Source organism: Nelumbo lutea, chromosome 1 (assembly GCF_056320005.1).
Source record: "Nelumbo lutea isolate HS-2025 chromosome 1, American lotus-T2T, whole genome shotgun sequence".
Lineage (NCBI taxonomy): Eukaryota > Viridiplantae > Streptophyta > Magnoliopsida > Proteales > Nelumbonaceae > Nelumbo > Nelumbo lutea.
In genome coordinates this window covers 189343543-189364195 of record NC_142684.1, presented here as the reverse complement: position 1 = coordinate 189364195, position 20653 = coordinate 189343543, and the positions used below count along the sequence as shown (strand labels likewise).

General features: G+C 36.1%; 2 protein-coding genes across 2 annotated transcripts; both read left to right on the top strand.

The window, feature by feature from the left end:
• The first annotated feature begins 474 nt into the window (after positions 1-474).
• HMA5 (heavy metal atpase 5) lies at positions 475-7838 on the top strand. Its single transcript, XM_088961749.1, has 6 exons — positions 475-913; positions 2288-3679; positions 4626-4880; positions 5577-5699; positions 6362-6841; positions 7196-7838. The coding sequence occupies exons 1-6, from the start codon at positions 626-628 to the stop codon at positions 7610-7612; spliced, it is 2955 nt and encodes a 984-aa protein (XP_088817875.1). The 5' UTR covers positions 475-625; the 3' UTR covers positions 7613-7838.
• A 1889-nt stretch (positions 7839-9727) lies between these two features.
• Positions 9728-16707, top strand: GSTT1 (glutathione S-transferase THETA 1). The gene is made up of 7 exons (XM_088961746.1): positions 9728-9946; positions 10036-10109; positions 11105-11165; positions 12722-12775; positions 13322-13401; positions 15190-15395; positions 16222-16707. Exons 1-7 carry the CDS (start codon positions 9882-9884, stop codon positions 16435-16437), a joined length of 756 nt encoding a protein of 251 aa, XP_088817872.1. The 5' UTR covers positions 9728-9881; the 3' UTR covers positions 16438-16707.
• Positions 16708-20653: the final 3946 nt, after the last annotated feature.

Below are 20653 nucleotides of genomic sequence, written 5' to 3'. Positions count from 1 at the left end.
CACTTTTAATGGTGGTAAATGCTTTATGATCCAATGATATTTTCTCAATAAAATGGTGAAATTAAATCTTTTTATTATGCTCTTTGACATTGTTTTCCCCTTGATTTGAGCTTTTCTAATAGCGTACTCCGATTATTAGCACCGGCGGGGAGAACTGTAGTCTTTGTTAGAATAGTGAACAATGGCTCCCACTCGTGGAGAAAGGTTATCATAGTAGAGGCCATTTTTGTCATTTCGAAAATGACTGAAACTTAGTTATTGAAAATGAAATGGGTATCTATGTCTTTTTATGCATTGACAAACCGTGAATTAATGCCAATGTATTAGAGGGACCCGCGGATCGCTGACGTTCAGCCAGTGGAAAAGGTAAGGTACCCAGAGAAGTGGCCGCTGTAGGTGCACGTCAGCTATCTTCGTGGGCGAAGCCCAGACCCTGGGGCGTCTATAAAAACTTTACTAATGCGAATACAACTGTCCATTCGTGGATTACTTGTGTATTTTTCGAACGCAACGTCGCAACCAGAGTTTAAGAGGGAAGCGAGAGGGGAGGAGTCGAGCAGTTGGGGAGAGCAGAAGAAAAGCTTGGAAGCAAAGATTAGTTGAGGAGGAGGAGGGAGAAGTCATCATGGCGAGCAAGCTTTTCGCGTTAGCTTGCATTCGGAATGAGAGCTGTCGAGATTTGTCGCCGGCGCCGCATTATCCTTCGATGCCCAAGTACCCCAAGGGCGTTCCTGTTCAGGAGAACATGGAAGGATCAGAGGCGAAGGCTTTGTTCTCGGTATTGGGAATGACTTGTTCCGCTTGCGCTGGTTCTGTCGAGAAAGCCATCAAACGGCTTCCTGGTATTCGAGATGCTACGGTTGATGTTCTCAACAACAAAGCCCAGGTTCTCTTTTTCCCGAATTTCGTTAATGTAAGTCGACCTCTACCTCCGAGGATCTCTTTTTTGATCTGGCTTTTATTTGCTACCATGTTGATCCTGTTTTTGTTCTGTTTAATCTAATTTCCAAATAAGGAAATTTTTAGATTTCATTGCATTTATAGAAACGCCTATTTTGAAAAATGTTCCTTTATTTGGAAGTGATGTCACTCCATCCATTTCTTGTGCTTAATCAAATTCTATGGTTTGATATTAGGGTCTGGAACTGGAACCTGTTAATGATTAAGTGGTTAGGAGATCTTGCCTCGTGTAATTTAAATTAGATACAGATTATTAGAAGGCGAAGAGATATTTAGATAAATTGGTTGGCAAAAGGACTTTGTCCCGTAGAAGGTGATGATTTTGTACAACAGTGAACAGTCATAACCTTTGCGCCATCGTCCATAATTCTTAGCCTGGATAAGATGTTATCTTTGTTGATACTAGTAGCAACTGGATAGGTGGCTGTTCGACCAAATTAATAAAAAAAACAGACAATTTTGATTTTGCCCCCAGGTTTTGGTTCTAAAAGGTTGATATGAGAGCTGCTAGGGGTATTTTCAGAATAAAAAAAGCCCTGGACCATGCTCTTTCACATTTTCTACTCATTTTAAGAGGTTACATGACCATTTCCAAATGAAAATACAGATAGTTCCTCACAGAAGATCAAGTAAAGTAGTTGCAAACTATAGGGGTTTTTTAGTAATACACAAACTATAATGTAGGTTTTAGTAAATACGTCAAACTATAGGGGATGTCTAAGTAAATGACCTTATAATATAACTATTACTGATGACACTTTTATATCTGCTTCTAGTTCTGTTCTGCTCTCCTACTACTGCTATTAGTAACCCTTTTTCTGACCCTGATTGTTGCTTATACTGATATTTTGAACTAATCTTTCTACAAAGGTGGATAGAGCGACTCACTCGTGATCTTATATCCAGTTAAGTAAAGTTAGCATCTACCTTAATTGTTAGTTTTTAAAGACTTACTGTTACTACAATCAAGACTTGGAATAGTGTTTGCATTCTTTAACAGCATCTACTCAGTTTGTGAAGTGAATTAGTTGTTGTCTACTATTAATCATTAACAATTAGAGTGAAGATTAGAAATGCTTTCTGCATTCCTTTACAATCATTCACGTGGGTTAGCAATGTAATGAATTTCTTCTTTTCATTATTTGAGATTAGCATTCTATATTTATTTTTTTCTCCCTTGGTTCTATATCACTTTTATGTTCAAGTCTTGTACTGACCACATGTTTTCATTTGATGGCATTATTTGTTTTACATTTTTTTGAACCAGTCAAAACCAAAGCTCACTCCTTTTATGTAACACCGTGTGTGTATGTATGCATGTGTGCAGGAGGAGACAATTCGAGAGGCCATTGAAGATGCTGGATTTGAAGCTGCATTAATTAAGGATGATGTAGATAACAAATCTGTGCAAACATGCCGATTTCACATAAAAGGAATGACTTGCACCTCTTGCTCAAGAGCTGTTGAATCTGCTTTGCAAGGTATTAATGGTGTACAAAAAGCTCAAGTTGCACTAGCAACTGAAGAAGCAGAAATACGCTATGATTCAAAGATAGTCAGCTACAACCAGTTACTGGAAGCAATTGAGGATGCTGGTTTTGAAGCTATACTTATTAGCACCGGGGAAGACAAGAGCAAGATACAGCTCAAAGTAGATGGAGTTCGCACTAATTATTCAATGAGGATAATTGAAGAATCTCTCCAGGCCCTCCCAGGAGTTCAAGATATAGAATATGATCCCTTGCTGAATAAGGTGTCTCTTTCTTACAAGCCAGATGAAACGGGTCCTAGAAACTTCATCCAAGTGATAGAGTCAACTGGATCAGGGCGCTTCAAGGCCATGATCTTCCCTGAAGAAGGGCAACATGGATCTCACAGACAGGAGGAAATTAAGCAGTACTATAAATCCTTTCTTTGGAGTTTAGTTTTTACCATCCCAGTTTTCCTTACTTCCATGGTGTTCATGTATATCCCTGGTATTAAACAGGGATTGGATTCTAAAGTAGTCAAAATGTTGACTATAGGGGAGCTTTTGAGATGGGTATTATCCACCCCAGTACAATTCATCATTGGCCGAAGATTTTATATCGGGTCCTATAAGGCATTGAGAAATGGCTCTGCAAACATGGATGTCTTGATTGCTTTGGGAACAAATGCAGCATACTTTTATTCTGTCTACACAGTATTGAGAGCTGCAACATCAATGGATTTCAATGGTGTGGATTTCTTCGAGACCAGCTCGATGCTCATCTCATTTATTTTGCTTGGAAAATATTTGGAGGTCTTGGCCAAGGGGAAGACATCTGAGGCTATTGCCAAGCTTATGAACTTGGCACCTGAGACGGCAACACTGTTAACTATTGATGGCCATGGAAATGTGGTAAGTGAGAAAGAAATTGATAGTCGGTTGATACAAAAGAATGACATAATTAAGATAATTCCTGGTGCAAAAGTTGCTTCTGATGGTTTTGTCATACGGGGTCAAAGCCATGTCAATGAGAGCATGATAACAGGAGAAGCCCGCCCAGTGGCAAAGAGGAAGGGTGATGCAGTGATTGGAGGAACTGTTAATGAAAATGGGGTATTGCATATTCAGGTAACACGAGTTGGGTCTGAGAGTGCTCTTTCACAGATTGTTCGCCTTGTTGAATCAGCACAAATGGCCAAAGCTCCTGTGCAGAAGTTTGCTGATCGTATCTCAAAATACTTTGTTCCCTTGGTAAGTTTTCCTAACTGCCATGTAAAAGTGGACATTTTTAACACAAGGTTTAGTAGTTTTCAAAATCATTAGTGTCTTAATTATAAATTAGTTGAAGTGCTTGGCTACTTGTGGGTGGGGAGGGTGATTGCTTTCTTATTTCTTAGTCTGAGGATATTTAATCATTGCATGATACTTCTGTCATCAGATACAGTAGATTAGTTTATCTTGGGACTGATTGTCCCATCTTTGCAAGGAAATCTGTTTCTTGTTTCTCAAGAAGCATTAACAATCATTATTTTGTTATTGATTTCTCTTGCTTCCCAAGTTTGTGAAGTTTGTACGTTCAGGTAGTAGAGACTGGAAAAGAAAGGGGCTCTTACAATATGGCTGAAACAATTTTTTGGAAGATGCTAACTTGCTTGGTAAAGCTTTTGGCCTTTGATGCCCAAAACCTGGCCTTCAGCCATAACCTAATTTGCCCAACCCTTCTCCTTCTCCACCAATATATATATATATATATATATATATATTTGGAAAAAAGTCACTATATTATAGTTCTTTAAAGAACATAAGACGCCAATAACTAAATCTTACTACTCATATTTCTTCACAAAAGAATGGGTAATTCTTTAAGTCTTCATACATGAGCTGTAAAAGGATTAATTAGTGGTGGATAATAATCTAACACAGTGCCCAAAGTCCTGCTGACAGCCTGAAAGTACCGAAATTTAATTGAATTGACTTTGGAAACTTTGAGCAGCTAAAATAATATACTTGGTAGAGTATTGCATGCTTTATTTTTTCAACAAATCAATAAATTTTGTGACTCTACCATGTAGAATTCCCCTCCTCCCCCACTCCCTTGACGAAACAAATCAACATCTATTCAGGCATATCTAGAAATGACCAAACAATTGCCATTTGGTTTTCAAAATCTTTACCTATTTGTTTTGAATCCTTGTAGGTTATTGTTCTTGCATTTGGAACTTGGCTTGCCTGGTTTTTAGCTGGAAAGTTCAATGCCTATCCAAAGTCTTGGATACCATCTTCAATGGACAGCTTTGAGCTTGCTTTTCAATTTGGCATCTCTGTTATGGTCATAGCTTGCCCATGTGCTCTAGGTCTGGCAACTCCAACAGCGGTGATGGTTGGTACTGGGGTCGGTGCTTCCCAAGGTGTACTAATCAAAGGAGGGCAAGCATTGGAAAATGCACATAAGGTCAGTATGAAAGATTTGCATAGATTTTCTCTCTTTTACTTGGGTTCGACTATGACGCCAGAAAGACATGATACCAGAAAAATTTACAACCAATTAACCAGCATCATAAAAGTGGTAACCAATCAGATGGGTTTTTATCAAAATTCACAGGGGTTATGATTAGTCAAATCCTTTCCAGTATCATGTCTTTCCGGAATTATAGATTTTCCTTATTTACTTACATTTTTGGAGTAGTTGCTTGAACTTAGAGGTTAATTGTGCTGATTAAAAACTTAGAGGTTAATTATTTCAACACTTTTTCAAAACTTCATCTTAATTCAGTTTAAGTCTAATTGCAGATATCAAATGCCCAATCTTCCTCCAAACTATTTGAAGATTGATTCAAGCAATAATAGTCATTACAATTCTTATTTATAGTTTTTCTTAAACCATTTTCATTTCTTTCATACCATTTTAGTGACCACCTAGATTGCTTGGATAAATTGCCAATTAGAATCAGCACATTGCTGATATTCAATCAAATTTTGAGCAAGTTAATGTGGATCAGCTAATGTTTTTCCATTTCACTCATCTTTTTCTGTCATTTCATGCCATTTATGCTCATTTTCTTTTTCAAATATATATTTTTTTCTTTTTTTTTCTTGCTCCAACTTAATTAATTTATAGAATTATTTAAAAATTTACCTTTCTTTGTAGGTGGATTGCATCGTCTTTGACAAGACTGGGACACTGACCATTGGAAAGCCAGTAGTTGTAAGCACAAGGCTCTTGAAAAACATGGTACTTCGTGAGTTCTATGAATTGGTTGCTGCAACTGAGGTAGGCCTTTCTTTCTTACTTGTTTCACCTGTTATCTATGACAATTTATTTTTATCATATCATATCTTTGTTGATGTCTTGAGGAGCCACAAGGCCATGTTAAGGAAGGCTAGAAAATTCAATTTATTGACTCACAATTGGGATGATTGTCTTTTAGAATTGAACTTGGAATTTTATCCTTTATTGTAATGCTCTTTTTGTTTCACCAGAGAGGATTGGAAGCTTTTCAAACTGAAATGTTTCAGTTGTATTTTCTCCCCTTTTACCACAGTATTTTTTTTTTCCTGCCACCTCTTGTGGAAACAAATGTTGCCTGAGGAGAAAATATACTTCAGGAAAATCTGAATATAGGAAATTTATTGGAAAACTTCCTAGTTTTTACTTGAATAATGGCTGTAAATTGCTTCTTTTTCTCGGGTCATTCTCACCATGGGGGACCTTTATACCTGTCAGATTAAAATCCCATTGCTATAGTTTTTTTCCCTGCAATATTAATCATTCAGTTGATGCTTTTTATTTGGAGGATTCATGTTAACCAGTTGGGTTTCTGACAGTCTATTACCAAACCACCATATTTGCTTATATTAATTTTTACTCCTTTTTATGTTAAATGCAAGAAGTATGTCTTATGATAATATTGGCATGCTGTACATATTATTCAGGTAAACAGCGAACATCCACTAGCAAAGGCCATTGTTGAGTATGCCAAGAAATTTGGAGAAGATGAAGAGAACCATGTCTGGCCAGAAGCAGAGGATTTTGTCTCCATCACAGGCCATGGTGTGAAGGCAACTGTCCAAAGCAAGGAAATAATAGTGGGGAACAAGAGCCTGATGTTGGAATCTCACATATTTGTCCCAGTTGATGCTGAAGAAGTCCTAGTAGAAATGGAAGAGATGGCACAAACTGGAATCTTAGTATCCATAAATAGGGAGGTTGTGGGACTGATAGCCATATCTGATCCACTGAAACCGGGTGCTCGGGATGCCATATCTATTCTCAAGTCCATGAATGTCAGGAGCATTATGGTGACAGGTGACAATTGGGGCACTGCAAATTCCATTGCCAAAGAGGTTGGAATTGAAACTGTTATTGCAGAAGCCAAACCTGAACAGAAAGCAGAAAAAGTGAAGGAGTTGCAGGTAAAATATTCGATTTGAATACACTTGTTAATATACTTGTAGGTAACATTTCTGCTGTCTGTACATAAATATGGGTACATATTACATGTACACTAAAATACATGTTTCTGTTAGATGCGTTCTGACATGCATCTGCTCACATAAGCTTTATACATATCTCTATGCATGTATTAAAGTTTTAAATTTTGTAGCTGAGATCCAGTGATGATCACTTGTTTTGACTTGATCAAAATTTCTAGTTATTGTTTGGGCTTTTATTTACTCCAAGCATTTAAGACGATTAGTGATCTCCGTGTGAACTAACCCTGTTTTTTGTTGTTGATGATTGCCTAACTATTTTTTTTTATCCTGCAGAGTATGGGATTAACAGTGGCTATGGTTGGAGATGGCATAAATGACTCACCGGCACTAGTGGCTGCTGATGTGGGAATGGCAATTGGTGCTGGCACAGACATTGCCATTGAAGCTGCTGACATTGTTCTCATGAAGAGCAACTTGGAGGATGTGATAACTGCCATTGATCTCTCCAGAAAAACATTCTCTCGCATTCGGCTGAACTACATATGGGCATTAGGTTATAATCTACTTGGCATCCCAATTGCTGCTGGTGCCCTTTTCCCTTCTACCGGATTTCGGCTACCACCATGGATTGCTGGGGCTGCAATGGCAGCCTCCTCAGTTAGTGTTGTATGCTGCTCTCTTTTGTTAAAGAACTATAGAAGACCCAAGAAACTGGACACCCTTGAGATAAGTGGTATCCAGGTGGAGTGACTGATCACAACAGAGTTGATTCAATTTTATACATACATCGATATACTAGCATAGCTTGCTGCTGTCATGTTCTTTTATTTTTCTTATTTTACTAAATTTGTGAATTTACAAAGTTGGTTGAGTCATAAGAAACAAAGGTTTTACTCTTCGTTGTCTCTCCAAATTGTGATAATAATTTGGCACATTGCAAAAAAAAAAAGGTTCACCTTCTTCCTTTTCATCGTTCTATTACTGTTTTATAGCATATTGTATTACAATACACGCATGACCTCACCAATCAACTTCCAGTCTTTTTACCGACAAGAAACTTCAAGATGATGATGCTAGGAGATTGATTTGGCGTAGAGAAACATCGTGTTGTTAGAATTCACTCTTGGAGATATTCCATGTGAACTGGAAACTCGTAGGTTCAACTGTTCAAGTATTGTCTTATGGGTAGCAGATCCGATTCAGACAATAGGGCTGTCAATGGGTCAGGTGACTCTAGTCTACCTGACAACCAACCGAACTGATTATGTCAGTATTGGTTCTGTGGTTTTGCCCCAATTATAATTGGGTTGGGACCATTTGCTGTTCCAAACCGATTTAGATCCAAACCAATTATGAATTATCTATCAAAAAGAGGAAAAACCGGCTAAGAATATAAAAGGCCTCCTGGTTTTTCATGCAATTTTGTTTTTTTTTGAAAAGTAAATACTATATTAATAACCAGAAAGAGAAATAAAGTCTTCAACCCTGGGTATCCCCTTTTAGGTAATCTAAACTAACAAGAGATGAGAAGAGTGAGATTCAGCTAATTGGGATATCGTGTGGGCTGATTATGATTAGTTAAATTGTTTATTTATATAACAAAAGTTAAACTTTTTTAAGGTTGCTTAATAACATCCTGGTTTTCAAAAAAAGCCATTGGCATGACCAGGGATAATCTGTTTGTTGCGTGAACGATCTGAGCATCAGAACAAATACATATTTTCTCAAAATTCCAGTTTTGTAATTATTGTAAAACCTGCAAAATAGCAAATAGTTCAGCTTGAATAGCTAAATTAACTTGAGAGGTCTTCGCTGCAATCATGTGACTTATATAATTTGTCTTGGATGTGGACACTCCCAACCGCCCTTTGCATTTGATGTCATGTGATATATATATATATATTTTAATTTTTTTTTTTATTTCTAAAATTATCATTTTATAGTTGATTTTGCCTTTCATTATTTTTTAAATTTTCAAAATAAAACCAACATTGACTGAAAAATACATCATGTCTAGAAAATTCCTCATGGGAGATAGACTCAGCTTGACTGGGAAAAAGGAATCAAGATGATGATGATCACCACCACCACTGTCATCATCACGATGAAGCCACTCCATGGCAATTAGCCAATTACAACCGAATCCGGGAGCAAATAGGAAATAGAAAGACAACATCTTCTCCCGCATCACAGGAAAAAAGGCTAAGCTTAATTTCTCCAATGAAGATGATGAATACACTGCTTCAAATACCTAGTTGCCCTCAAATACCTTTGTAGCAGACCTATTATGATGGTCTCCCAAAAAATTTGGATTTCGGGTTCATGAAACCATAGGTAGGGCTGTCAATGGGTCGGGTCTGACCGATGGACCCAAACAGATTGGGCCAGTTCCCGTTCTGGAAATTGGAACCAACAGGTTGGTCCTGGGGCCTGATATAGAATCTTGAATACTATTAGTTTGGAATCGATTTCACCTAGTCCCAAACCAATAAATAAATATATATATATATATATATATATAGTATAATATATAAATAAAATGTATAATATATATATATATGATATATAGAGAGAGAATATTTGATATATAATAAACATAAATGTTTATTTTTTATTTATTATAATTAAGTCTGTCAGGTCGGACCGTGATTGTCCCAGAAACCAACCGATTCGGTTCCAGGTCCAAAAATTATATACCTTATCGGGTCTGGGTACAGGTCCGAGTCCTCAACCTTTCATATTGGGCCGGTTCCGGTTCCAGCTGATTTCAGACCCGGTCCGTTGACATCCGGGTAAATTTTTGTCTATTTGCTAAACCAAACCAAAGGCTTACTTTAAATATTTAATCCAAACACAAAAAAGTTTAGTTGATGTTTAGAATTTATTTCCATCACTGGCGTGTTCGTGTTTCAGTGGGTCTCAGTTAAACTAGACGTACTTGACCACTTGTGCGGTTGCGCCTAATCTTCGCGACTCAAATTGAGAACCGAGACAGAGAGAAGAGTAAAGAGAAGGAAAAATGATGCTGAAGGTTTATGCCGATCGGATGTCCCAGCCTTCTCGTGCGGTTATAATCTTCTGCAAGTAATTCCCCGGCCCTATTTTTCGGGCTTAAGTTTTTTAATTTATGTACGGTGTAATTTTACAGTTATGCAAATTGGTTGGTGAATTAGGGTAAACGGAATCGAATTTGAGGAGATCAAAGTAGACCTATCGAAACGTCAGCATATCTCTCCTGAATTTAAAGGTACATATATGCAGTTACGAGTTTTTTGTTGGCTCTTATCTTTATATAATTCCTGCATTTTTAAATGATGTCTGAACACTGCATTTGTGTATTTACGAGGACAGTAGGACACTGATTTAGAAACTCAGATTGCTTTCTGTTATTTAAAGAAAGCTCTGATTGAATATACGCTTTGCATACTTGTCAGTATGTCTTGTCTTAAAAGCTCGTCAAGCTTGTTAGCCATGAATCTGGGGGCTGTTTGTATTTGTGAAATCTTAGCTGGGACTTAGCAATTGAATAGAAACCTAGCTTAGCTGACTAGCCTCATCCCTATAAAATTCGATTAGTATAGGTATCTTTATTTTATTTTTGCAGTTATCTTGATACGTTCACCTTATTTTTGTTTTTATATATTGCTTTATATGAAGTTTGATATAAACATCACATATTTATATAAAATTCCAACGATTCCAAGGGTGCACAAACACATAGAACATTAGAACTCCGAGTATAATTTATGGTTGGCTTGAGCTTAGAACTTCAAAAACCATGGGAATTTTTAACACATACTACTCGCTTTGTTGATTATGCCATAAATAATTGCACACAAATGCTCTGTTTTAGAGAATTTTATAATATGTGAAAATATGATGATATACAGAAAAATGGAAGCATCTATCCATTATGAATTTGAAGGGACACGGGCGTTTCTCTTAGAATTCTATAAATGAAGGTTATGCTTAACATTAAACTGAGAAATTTCATAAAATGGAGATTTCTTGTATTGTCAACTTAAGACAAGTTGATGAATAGGATTTGCTATTGCTTTGGTGTTATTTCAATTGTATTAAATTTTGCAGAATTCACATTTCATTAAAGTAAAGTTCCACAGAAAACGTGTATTGTAACTATGGCAAACTCATGACAGACTCATCTTTATTGAAAATATATGCAAGTGCCAATTATATGTGACCCTTTTTATTATAGTAACAGTCTCCATGTTAAACTTTCAGAAATCAATCCTATGAGACAAGTTCCAGCCATAATTGATGGGAGATTTAAGCTATTTGAGAGGTATTCCAGTGTTCTGTGATTTTCATAAATGAACATAGAGACCAGGTAGTTTCTGGGTAGGGTTATCTATGCATGCATAACTCTTGCTGCTTTTGAAACTGTACCATGTCATCAACTTTAAGTTTTGAATAAGATACTGTTATTATCTTATTACAAATATGGAACTAATGAGCTTCTTTCCTATTTGTAACTGCTTTTCAGTTGATAGAGGTTATGCTAGATTTTAACAGGAAAGGGGGGAGGAAGGGAACTTTTCTGGACTTGTTTATATGTTCTTAGTGATTCATTGCTATTCATACAAATGTGAAATGTTCGTGTAACATGACCCTTGTGTTGTGCTTAGATGAGATGTGAATCAGTCTTCTAATATCAGGTTTAAAATCAGTAATTAACAGTGCAAATCAGATCTGAATAATAGTGCAAGAGCTGTGTATGTCGAAGAGAAGAGGTAAGAGAAGAAGAAGTCGAATAATTCACCCTTCTCCTCTAACCCTATTTTATTAATCTCCAAAAATTAATGATGACAAGTATGCCCTTAAGTGAGCGGCCAGGTTGGCAATTACATAAAGAAAATAAAACAAGAACAAATAACAGGCCCATCAACATAAAATAAAAGATAAAAATAAAGGATATCACACAAGCAGCTGTTAGGGCCCATTCGGTCCAGTCTCTTTACAAGATGTATTAATCCCCACGAAATCCAGTTAAGCTTTTGGTATACGGTGCTAATCACATAAAGAACTCTGCATGCATGTAATATTGGTGTTTCCCTTTCTAAATGCTGGAGGGAGACCAGTTCCAGATCCAAAGGAATTATTGATTGTCCCAAGGAAGAAGTCAATACTAATGAGAGAGAAGAAACATCCACTAAGCTTGCCTTGGACACAGTTGATTAAATTAATTAAACCTTCCTCAAGGCATAAAATGCAAGTTTAGGGAGAGATATACAGCATGTTTCATTTCTCTGAAACAGATTCCACGTATCATTTTCCTGTGAGCCACCTCCCAACAAAAGGCTCGAGGGTTCATTTTCCCTTTATATCTTACTTGATACATCTTACAAGTTTTCTGCATCAACCATTGATGATTAATATTATTAAAATTGTATGAAAGGTAATTATAAAATATGGATAAGATTATCTATTGTAAGAAAAATGGATAAATCGTTATATACTCGGTTTCTTGATGTCTTCCTATGTTTCAGTGTTTTAAAAGAAAAAAGTACAACTTATGAACAAAGGGACATGCATGCCTGAATGAAGTGACTAGTGAGGCACCTCATTTTGGAGAAAAGAAGAAAAACTTAATACTGTAAGAGAACGTAAATATAAATTCTGAAAGAAATAAAATGTCTCAGAAAACCTCTTAGCTTAATTAATCAGAGTTTCATTTTATTAATATAATTTTGTAGCTTTGTACGTTCCCTTAAGACTGGAGCAATACAAAGCTATTTGTTAATGTTTTCACTTTGCGTCTTCTTTTTTCTCACCTGGTTTATGTTGTACTACTATACATGTTAAATCAGCTGGACTTTCTTTCCAAATTTATTTTTGCAGTCATGCAATTCTGAGTTACCTTGCTTGTGCATTCCCAGGAGTTGCAGATCATTGGTAAGTTGAATGCATCTTTCTCTTCAAAATTTTATATCTAGATCAGAAAGAATTTCAGATATTTTTGTTTTGTGCATTACTAAGGTATACTTACTCTAGGGTTTGTCAATTAAATACTCCTAAAGCTGTGTTTGGGACTGATGTAAAATGTCATCGGTGTAAAAGTATACCAATGACGTTTTACATCGAACCATTAAAAAGTAACCATTTTAATTTTGAAAAGTGTGCATGAGAAAAGCAGAGTTTTACATTGATTTTATTGATGTAATATTTACACCGACAATCGATGTAAAACTCTGCTTTAATGAACTTTTACATCGATTTACGACGTAAACTCCACTCCATCCAAACATACGCAAAACTGAACCGGAGTGGAGTTTTATGTCGATCATGATTGCACACTCCTTCCAAACGCCAACAAAATCAAACCGGCGTAAATATTTACACCGATGACGTTTTACATTGGTTCCAAACGCAGCCTAAGTAATTACTTATCAAAGAAAACCCCAACTTATGCATGTGTTTGTGTTTCACTTTTTTGGTAAGGTACCCAACTGATCTTTTTAGGAGAGCTAAGATCAATTCAGTCTTGGATTGGCATCATTCCAATTTGCGTCGTGGTGCAGGTACTGTACATTCAAACCTCAAGGCTCAAGCTTCAACCCATTTTTTGCTTCTCCTTGCTTGAAAAAGGTTGAGTCTATTCAACAAGAAGTTCTATAACTGAAAATCGGACAATTAAATTGGGTGGGTAGGGGGACTGACTATATCACTTTGCTTTAGTTAGCCCTTTTTGTGTGATGAGTTAGGCTTGGATTGAACTCATGAATAATGGCCTTACTGGGACAATCTAAAGGTTTATCTATGTCATTGGTAACTCAAGCACATATATATCTTTCATTTTTAATTGAGCTTTGACGATTTCTGATGAACTTAATAAGTCTTCTTTGAACTTTAGAATTAATATTCTGCATTGTAGTGGTTTCCAATGAATAAAAGTAGACGTATTAGAATATTGGTATGGAATAAGATTTTGCAGTGTAGTATCAGTAGTAATGTAGGAATAACGTCAATATTCCAAGCAGTAGTACAAAGAAATGTAAATTAACAATATTTATAATTTTATTGGTTTTGGTGGTTGGCAAATTCATGAAAGCAAGAAGTCTCATCTAAAATCTGTCTCCTGCTGTTGGAATTGCACCTTAGAGAGAATCTGAGGGAACAGTTTCTTTATTCGGTTTTCTGGTTTTCTTTGACAGCTATTTTTTTTCCTTACAGACACTTCGTTATTGGCATATCCTAAGCACTTTTAATATTAGAAATCTACATTGAAAAAAGTTACATGTTAAAAGTCTAAAAATACCTTCTGAAAGTCAAACTTTAGGTCCATTTATAAATTGTTAATTAGTTCAAATAATTTAGTTGATGGTTAGTAGAACTTACCAATATAAATAAACAAATAAGTCTTGAGAAGGTAAAGATTGACAAGGAGATTGATACTTTTTTCGTGGAATGTTTTCCCCAATAAGAAATAGGAGAAAGATTATTTAAAGATGCATAAGAGGCTCTATTCTATGGACAGAGGACTGCTACAATCTTCTCTGATAAAAGACAGGCTTCAGAGGAATTGATTGAGCTCATTACTATTCATATGGCACATTGGATGTGGATCTTCAACGATTTCTCTATATTTTCGGAAGATAACATTATTGATTGGACCCCTCCACCAATTGGTAACATCAAGTTCAATTTTGATTGGTGCAGCCTTGAAACCTGAGGAATTCTGGTTGATGGGTCTTTTAGATACTAGAGGACATAATGGTTGTAGTCGTGCTCTGGTACTGGTCCTATTGGCTTTGGCAACTAACTAGAGCTAATCTCCTGTCCTGTTGCATGGTATTAGGTTAGTTTTCTCTGTGGTATTATACGATCTCAGTTAGAGCACCTGACCCTAAAAAGAACCAGAAAAAGGAAACTAATTCTTATGCTTATGCCTTAATACTCAAACTTCAAACTACCTTTAGCACACTTCAACTTCTATCTGTGAAACTGCATTTTTCTCAGCACACTTTGTAATTTGTGGGCCAGTTTGATACTTGCTGCACATTTTTTAGACATGTAAATGATTGTGTATGGAAGACTTTCCTTTGTACTTGCAGGAAAACTTCCCCTATTATTTTATGGAAGTATGGGGCAGTTGGAAACAAATGAATATAAGTGGCAATTTCTAATTTAAAAGTTTTTTCTAAGACATTTTGCAATTATTTGTGTTACCATTGTAATCACTCACTGTCTGTTTAAGACCCAACTCTGAAGTTTGAACTCTGGCAATACCTATGCACTTGCTTTCTCCTTTCTTTGTGGGTTACGTAGTTGTGAGCTACAGCTTTCTTAGTGCTCTTCTCTTGTTGCAGCTCCCTTTGTTCTAAATACTGTGCTTGGACCTGCACTTGGTCTTAAATCGAATCCAAAAGTGGCTGCCGAAGCTGAGAAAATTTTGACTTCATCTCTATCGAAGATTGAGTCTATATGGCTCAAAGGAAATGGGAAGTTTTTATTAGGAAGCTCTCAACCTTCTATAGCAGATCTGAGCCTTGTCTGTGAAATTATGCAGCTGGAGGTAACAAAAGAGAGCCTTTGTATCTGGATGTCTTCTGGAAATTTCCATGCTTCATCTGTAATCCAAATTTCCTTTCATAAATATAATTATGTGATATATACCTAGGTTGTCAATGGCACATTCTACTTTATTGCTGATTTATACATATTACAAGATTTTTTTTTTAATTTTACAAGATTCCTGTTTTTTCCTACTTTGAAAGTTTTTATTGAAGTATTAATTGTACCACTATGATTCAACTCATCCAATCCATGTGATGGTAGCATACACATGTTCTCTGCAAGCAAAATGTAGGAAAGACCTCTTTTGACCAATAAAATGGGGAAATTTCATTCCAATGGTGATGCGTGCTGGCTTTACAATGGTCTTCTCTCACTATAATTATGTTATGACAACATATGATGCAAAAATTATGCGTTGGGCCCCTATTCATGTGATGCATTATCTGAATCACACAATATGTTCATCATCCTTCAGTGAACCAAAAAGGTTTGGCTAAAGTTTTATAGACAGGAGGTGAAGAAATTGAAAACTGCCATCCATTCCATATATAAAACGCATGTTGTAGTTAACATAATGGTATATGCGTTTAGTAGTATACTTTGATGCGTATAATGGAAATGTTCTTAGTGGTGGTGGGTTGTTCCTGGTTGTTTTATTTCTTTTTTTGTCTTGTGCAAACGCTCTTTTTAGTATTTTTCATCTTAATTAAAGACCTAATTTTAGGCAAAGAAGGATGAAATTTTGAATGGTTTTGTTATATTTAGTGATGAAACTATGAGGCTGTAATGGAATTTGATGTCTTAGTATACTCCACTTGTTTCAGCTCTTGGATGAGAAGGATCTCGATCGAATATTGTACCCACACAAGAAGATTGTGCAGTGGATTGAGGATACCAGAAATGCAACCAGACCTCATTTTGACGAAGTACACAAGATCCTGTTTAGAGCCAAAGCAAAATTGCACAAGCTGCAGCAGCCAACTGGAGGAAACTACGACACTATGTCAAGCATTAAAGCCATGCTGCCGTCTAAACTGTGAAAATAGAAATGTTCTAGTATATAGGTTATTTGGAATTCTGGTGTATCAAAATAATAAATTTTAGACGAACAGTTTTAATGGAATAGCTGATGCTTTATCTAAAGCAGGAGTCAATAGGCAGGAGTTGTTTTGGGCCTGTTTTTGAGGCATTTTTATCAAAGGGTCCCCCATCCGGCCCTTGGACGGTGGCAGTTGTAATCTTTATCCATTATTTTTGATGAAAGTTACCGTTTCTCATAAAAAAAAAAAAAAATTAGAGAATGATACAAATGTCTGTGATTGGGTACTTCAAATTGAGGTCTAGATCTGGCGATATGAACCCCAGGTGAGACATGTCTATCATGGGCTGGACTGGGCTTAGCACCGATGATAAGAGCTATAACCTGGAACCAGATTTGGGCCCAAGTCATTAATTAAATTTTATGAAAACAAATAAATATTTTATTTATAATAACATATAATATATGATATAATTTTATGATATTGATCCAAGTCTCCTCTACAATCAGCGAGAGGCCAAAAATTTAAGTGGGGGTAGGTGTTTATGGGTTTTTTTTTTTTTTTTCTTATGTAGGTAAAAGCTTCTAAATTCAGTAGCACCCATCTTGGACTTTTATTGGGCTGAAATCAAGAAATTCAAAGATTTCAGTTTAAAACAAAAACATTTCACAATCAAGGAGACATATTTTGTAGAAATCTAATAATATTTCTTTTAAATAATTTGCAAAACAGGAAGTATATACTGATTTGGTCAAGGTTGGATGTTGATCATCAGACTAGGATGAATACCAACCCCCGTCCCAGTAGTTGCAAGAATTAGAAGATCCGATTTGCAGAATTTTTTTTCCTGTACTGATTAGTGATCTATTAAAATGAATTCATAGTGGGGTTCATAAATTTATTACTGGCGTGGAATTTTATACTAATAAACAGTCATCGTATTTTGCTAAAATACCATTGAACGAGAGAAGATTTGGTTCTCACAAATTTGTGCTCTACTGTTTTCATAGCCCTTTTCAGCCGTACATTGTTAATATCTTTATACTTGTAAATTATATCATTTTATTAAAGGGAGATGTTCTCAATACACGGCTGAAAAGGATAGTTTATGTCACCAAATCCGACTTCCCATAGAACAGGGGAAATGCAAAATCATTCCACGTATTGAGATGTGCATAACCTTGTGTTCTAAAAAAACCTTGTGTTCAAAACACAATAAGTGAAACCCTTTTTCTAATGAGAAATCCCTCAACTTCAACTTCTCGTCCTGGAACTACTGGATCCACAAATCCATCTCAAACAATGCCAAATTATAGCCCTAGTTTATGCTCCAAAGTCAAATACACAGGTTTGGTTAATTCTGACCAAATTCATTGGAAATGACAGAATTGATTATTGAAAACACAAGCAAGAGTTTACTTTTACTAACCCCAGAATTAGAGGCTAGCGATGGCAATTTTTTTCATCATGGGGACCCGACTTTACTAACCTGATGGAGTCAGGAATGGGATTGTTTTGGCGGAACGGGGACGGGAAGGGGATTAATAGGAATACCCGATCGGGGTTGGATTAGGGATGGGTATTGAGGTCCCTGCCCCTCCCCAATCCCGAATGTTATTTATATTAAATGTATACCATATGTATATATCAAAATATATTTAAAGCATTATTTATAATTTAAAATTTTTATTTATTTTTCAAAAAAATACTATTATCTAAAAAATTTTGAGGATTCGGGTCTCCATGGAGAATCCATCCCCGTTGAGGATTGGAGATGGAGGACAAATTTTATCCCCAGCGGGAATTAGGGATGGGGATGGGGATTAATTTCAGAATCAGGAGCAGGGACGGGAAATATGATCCCTGCCCCAAACCAGCCCCATTTCCATTCCTAATTAGAGTTGTAATCAGCCCGTCACTATAGCATGCAAGCACTGGGCTTGAGTTTTTAGGTCCACGGGCCAGCATGACCCTTATATATTATTTGTATATTATATATAATAATTGTATAATTATATACATTTATATATGTATATGTATATGTAATAATAATTATATAATAATATATAATATATTAATAGGTATAAATTTTATTTTTGATTTTATTATTATTTTATTCTAATTGTATTGTAATTTTTTTTAATTCCACTTTATTATTTCATATATAAAAATTTGTATATGTCAAGATTCATATAAAATAAAATTTTAAGATTTTATTTTTCAATTTTTTGTCTATTTTGTGAACATATTTTGTTTTAAATGTTCATTGTTTTCATTTTTTTTTAAACATGTCTCTCATGGCCTGGCTTAGCCCATGACGCAACTTAGCCCAAGGCTCCGCTGGCGGCATGACATGGCACAATCCAGGCCCGCTTGGGATTGTACCATGGGCCATGTCGGGCCAAACCTCTGAAGTATCTCAGAGGAGGCAAGGGCAAGCACAGCCCAGTTTGGCCTATACAAAGCATGGGTTATCTGTAGGTCATGCTGGCCCGGCCCGGTTTGACCCAATTTACACCTTTACCTAGAATTTGTTTAGTCAAGACAAAAACTAGGGCAAATGTCATTTCTCCACAACTCAACAGTTGAAAAGTTGGTTGACGTTCATTTTACTCTAAAATTGAACCGACTTATCTATAGTGCAGTCTATGCAGGCACAAGCTATGATTCAAAAGTTGGATCGCTCAACACAAAGATATGAGGACAATGGATCTCTATATAGACTCATGAGTAAAACAAGGAAATTTTAGGATTTAAAGCATTGAGAATTTGATCAACTATCTCAATTCTTCAATTTAAAGATGATTGCATTATATTTGCAAAAGCAAATATAGACAATGCCTTGAGAATCAAGAAAACCATGAAAATGTACATAGGTGCTTTAGGCCAAAAGCCAAATTTTGGAAAATCGACTATCTTCTTCTCAAAAAAATATTCATAAGAGACTTCAGAAAGTCCTCTCTAGAGTCCTAAAAATCCCGATTGAAAGGAAAAATGAAAATTAATTAGGGGCCCCAATTATTGAGAGAAGAGTAACCAAAGAAACTTTTAATAAAGTAGAGGACAATGTAAATAAGAAGCTAAGAGAAACTCCCTTTCTCTGGCAGGAAGGGTCACTCTGCTCAAGTTTTCTGTCTCAACGATTTCACAATTCCTAATGAGGTCCTTCAAGTTTCCCAAAGTGTTGGTTAAAACACCGGAGAAGAAACAAAAAGATTTCTGTAGGGACTTATGGCTTAGTTTGGAATGAGTACAAATGCAAATATGTAGAGTGCAAAGTCTTATATTTTGTATTGTTTTATATATATATTCACTGTATATATTTGTATTTATACTCTTTCCAAACTGAGCCTAAGATAAATGGGATACAATTTGCAAGCCTAAGATAAATGGGAGATGGGAATTAAAGAAAGAAATTGCATTGGATATGTTGATGATTGGTGTGGCTCAGCAATTCAACAGTCCACTAATTACTCCTCTAATTGCTCCACCCCTTCATCTTGCCGAAATTTAGGGACCACGTTCCCATTTTCTTCTCTATAAAAGGAGTAGAGAATTCAGAAAGAGGGTGAGATAGAAGAGAGAACAAGAAGAGAGTTCAGAAGAGGAAGAGACAGTCGACACCTTTGCTCCACAGTGACGACGAATCAGACGTAATTCACTGCCGTGGACTGTTACCAGAAGCATTCCAGCACATCCTCGCCCCTTCTGTGAATCCTGTCCCAGAAACTCTCACCAGTACTAGTCGTTACTTACAGTCTCAGTCGAACTCAGGCCGAAAACCCATTCGGATCGAAGCAATTCCATTTGATATTGTTATCTACTGGTTTCTCTGCCTTTGCAGTCTATGCCATGGAGTGCGTCAAGGCTTTGTTAGAAGCATCCTGGCACTATTAAGGTGGCCAGTTTGTAGTACTCTCATCAAAAATATCAATAAAACAAGTTCTCCTCTCTCTCTCGTGGATGTAGGTTACTTTGATCGAACCACATAAATCTGGTGTCATCTTTACCTTTCGCTTTTGCTTTTAGTATTTACTTTATAATTTACATATTTCTCAATTGTTTTCTATATTACCATACTAATTAATCAGTAATTCAGAGTTTAATCCTAACAGGATAAATATTGTGAGCCTGCGAAGTTAGGATGGAAGGTGCTAATGTAACCAAACAATCTATGGGTTAGAATAGTCAAGAACAAATATATGAACAATGAAGA